This window comes from Mandrillus leucophaeus, unplaced genomic scaffold (genome assembly GCF_000951045.1).
Source record: "Mandrillus leucophaeus isolate KB7577 unplaced genomic scaffold, Mleu.le_1.0 Scaffold8, whole genome shotgun sequence".
NCBI lineage: Eukaryota > Metazoa > Chordata > Mammalia > Primates > Cercopithecidae > Mandrillus > Mandrillus leucophaeus.
The window spans coordinates 4,475,547-4,478,765 of record NW_012108696.1 but is presented as its reverse complement, the minus strand read 5'-3'; the positions used below and the strand labels follow the sequence as shown (position 1 = coordinate 4,478,765).

General features: G+C 55.6%; 1 protein-coding gene across 1 annotated transcript in view; it reads left to right on the top strand.

The window, feature by feature from the left end:
• SLC25A41 (solute carrier family 25, member 41) overlaps positions 1-2,341 on the top strand; it is a 7,891-nt gene extending 5,550 nt beyond the window's left edge. Inside the window, exons 5-7 of the mRNA XM_011967424.1 lie at positions 881-1,048; positions 1,133-1,280; positions 1,818-2,341. Of these exons, the coding sequence (XP_011822814.1) occupies positions 881-1,048; positions 1,133-1,280; positions 1,818-1,990 (489 nt within the window). The 3' untranslated portion in view covers positions 1,991-2,341. The remainder of the gene's footprint in view (positions 1-880; positions 1,049-1,132; positions 1,281-1,817) is intronic.
• The last annotated feature ends 878 nt before the right edge of the window (positions 2,342-3,219 follow it).

The following is a 3,219-nucleotide window of genomic DNA, read 5'->3' as shown; positions in this document are numbered from 1 at the left end:
GATCTTGACTCACTGCTCACTGCAACCTCCAATTCCCGGGTTCAAGCGATTCTCCTGCCTCAGCCTCCCGAGGAGCTGGGATTACAGGTGCCTGCCACCACACCCAGCTAATTTTTGTATTTTTAGTAGAGACAGGGTTTCACCATGTTGCCCAGGATGGTCTCGAACTCCTGACCTCAAGTGATCCACCTGTCTTGGCCTCCCAAAGGGCTGGGATTATAGGCGTGAGCCACCGCACCCGACCTAGGGTTCACTCTTAAAGTAACAGTTCTATGGCTTTTGAGGAATGTATAATGACTTGTATCCACCATTGTAGTATCTTATGGAGTAGTTTCACTGCCCTAGGAAGGCCCCGTTCTCTACTTATTCACTCCCTTTCTTTCCCCCCAATGCTTGATCTTTTTGCCGTAAAGTTTTGCCAGCTGTCTTCAATTTTCGAGGCTCGATGGTATGTTTTCTTGCCTTCCTTCCCTGTTATTCTTAATCAGTTTTCCAGGCCGTTCTCCTATGTTGATGTTTCCATATACATCTTATTTTTATTTTATTGATTTTTTTTTTTAGAGATGGGGTCTCGCTTTGTTGCCCAGTCTGGTCTCAAACTCCTGGCCTCAAGCGATCCTCCCGCCTCAGCCTCCCAAAGGGCTGGGATGACAGACGTGAGCCTTCTTCCCTCACTCTCTTGGCCTTTGCCAGGATTTGTGCTTCAGAACTCAAAATTCAGAGAGCATCCCAGGGACTCTGACAGATCTGGGTCTGAAACCCAGCTCTTTGCCTTCCTGAGCCTCATTTTCCTTGTTTGTAGGGTGGGGACAATGGCTACCCCTGAGAATCATTGACAGGATTCAATTGAATGAGCTGCCTTGTTCCCCGCCATCCCCAGGTGCTAAAGACACGGCTGACCTTGCGACGGACGGGCCAGTACAAGGGGCTACTGGACTGCGCCAGGCAGATCTTGCAGCGGGAGGGCACCCGCGCCCTTTACCGCGGCTACCTGCCCAATATGCTCGGCATCATCCCCTACGCCTGCACCGACCTGGCTGTCTATGAGGTATGGGTCCTGCAGAGGGGGTGGCAGGGGTGGCCGGAGCCCAGGCTGCTAGTGAGCTTTCTCCTGGCCCCCCTTCTCTTGCAGATGCTCCAGTGCTTCTGGCTGAAGTCAGGCAGGGATATGGGGGACCCCAGTGGCCTGGTCAGTCTGTCATCTGTGACGCTATCCACGACCTGTGGCCAGATGGCCAGCTACCCACTGACTCTGGTGCGCACCAGGATGCAGGCCCAAGGTCAGCCTGCCCCCAGCGGCCACCACGCATGCCCATTCCCCGCAAGGCCCTGGCTGTCTTAATTTTCTCATTCCCCAAAACTGAGTCCGGCACCCTCCATGTCTGATCCCAGCCCACTTTTGATGGCTTTTGAGACTCCATCTCAATATATACATATAAAGTAGCCAGGCATGGTGATACAGACCTGTGGCCCCAGCGACTTGGGAGGCTGAGCCTGGAGGATCCCTTGAGCTCTGGAGGTCGAGGCTGCAGTGAGCTATGATCGTGCCTCTGCACTCCAGCCTGAGTGAGAGAGCCAGAGCCTATCCCCACTGCCACCCTCGAAGAAAATTTCCTAAAATTAATCCTGAAAACTCCTACTCAAACACTCCCCCACTCTTCCTAAAACTGACCAATTTCCTCTAAGACTTTGAAATTCCTTTCCTACTGACCCCTGGGGCCCCTACCGGTGGCTTCAGCACCTGTCTGCAACATTCCAGACTCCTAGGAGGCCGGGTCATCTCTGGCCTAGTTCTGATCTTGTCTGTGTCCCTGCAGATACCGTGGAGGGCTCAAATCCCACCATGCGCGGAGTCCTCCAGCGGATCCTGGCCCAGCAGGGCTGGCTAGGGCTGTACCGAGGCATGACCCCCACGCTACTGAAGGTCTTACCAGCAGGTGGCATCAGCTATGTGGTGTACGAAGCCATGAAGAAAACCCTGGGCGTATAGGCTGTGAGCTGGACGACACAGCCTAGGCAGAAATGGGACAGGAGGACCTGATGACCCCTGGCCTCAAAGAGCCCTCAAGGCCTCAAGGCTCAGGCCCTGGAGCAGTTGTTGGCGGCAAAAGCAGGCTGGGGGTGGGGTGGGGGTGGGGCGCTGGGTCAGAAGATTCCTGAGGCTGGGGTTGGTGGGTGGGGGGTGATGCTGCGTCAGAAGATTCCCGGGGCTCCCTCCCCACGGTGCAGCCTGAGACAAGAAACGTGGACTCCAGTCTGGCTCCTTGTGGGTCGTCCTGGCTCCAGGGCGAAATGGTGAACATGTCACACAACGAGGAATAAAGAGATGGTTTTTGTTGAACGTGTCTGGATACCTGGGCCTAGGAGTGGAACTGGGCGCATGAGATCCCTGGACCCAGTAGGGGAGCTGGGGACCTTGCGCCTCTGGGTACTGAATGGGAATTTGTGTCCAGGAGAGGAGGTGAGGACCTAGGATAGGAGCTTGAGGCTCTATTCCCAGGGCATTATGCGAAGGGAGTGAGGGGTGTGAAGTCAGGGGCTGTGATCCCTGGATCCCGGTTGTTGGAACGGCTCTGGACTCGGAAGAGGGGCTGGTTCCTTGAGTCCTGCAAGAGAACTGGACGCTCTAGATGGGGGGTCGAGAGAGAAGAGGGCCCAGGGGATCCCAGGTTTCCTGCTTTCCGGCCTCCCCACCCCCAGAAGCGGTCGATCTCTAACGCTTCAAGCGGGCCACGTGCCGGGCCTACCCAGCCAGGCTCCCAGGGAGCTAACCCAGACGTCAGGCCTGAGTTCGGGCAGCCGGTTGCCACCGCCCACGTCGGCTGCCATTCACTACAGCTCCCGCTAATCCCCTCTCGCTGTCTGGTGGCCGACTCCGCCCCAATGCAGCGGCACTTCCACTGGCTCCCACCAAAACTGGGCGCCTTGATTTCCTTCATTCCCATTTGTCCAGACCAGTGTCAGTCACCGAACACCCACCCATGTCGCTCAGCCATTGGTTTAGAAGTCAGGGCTAGAAAGGGATTCTGGTTAACAAGGGAAGCAATTAAAGTCCAAAGCCAACCTCATCACCCAGAACTCGTCAGGGATTGGATTAAATTCACTGCCCATCTTTACAAGCACCACCTCTCACGTGCATTCATTGGCTTCTGTCCACGACTATCAAGCCGAACGCCCACCCAGCCAGTCCATAGGAGTCTTTCACTAGGCCCTGCCTTA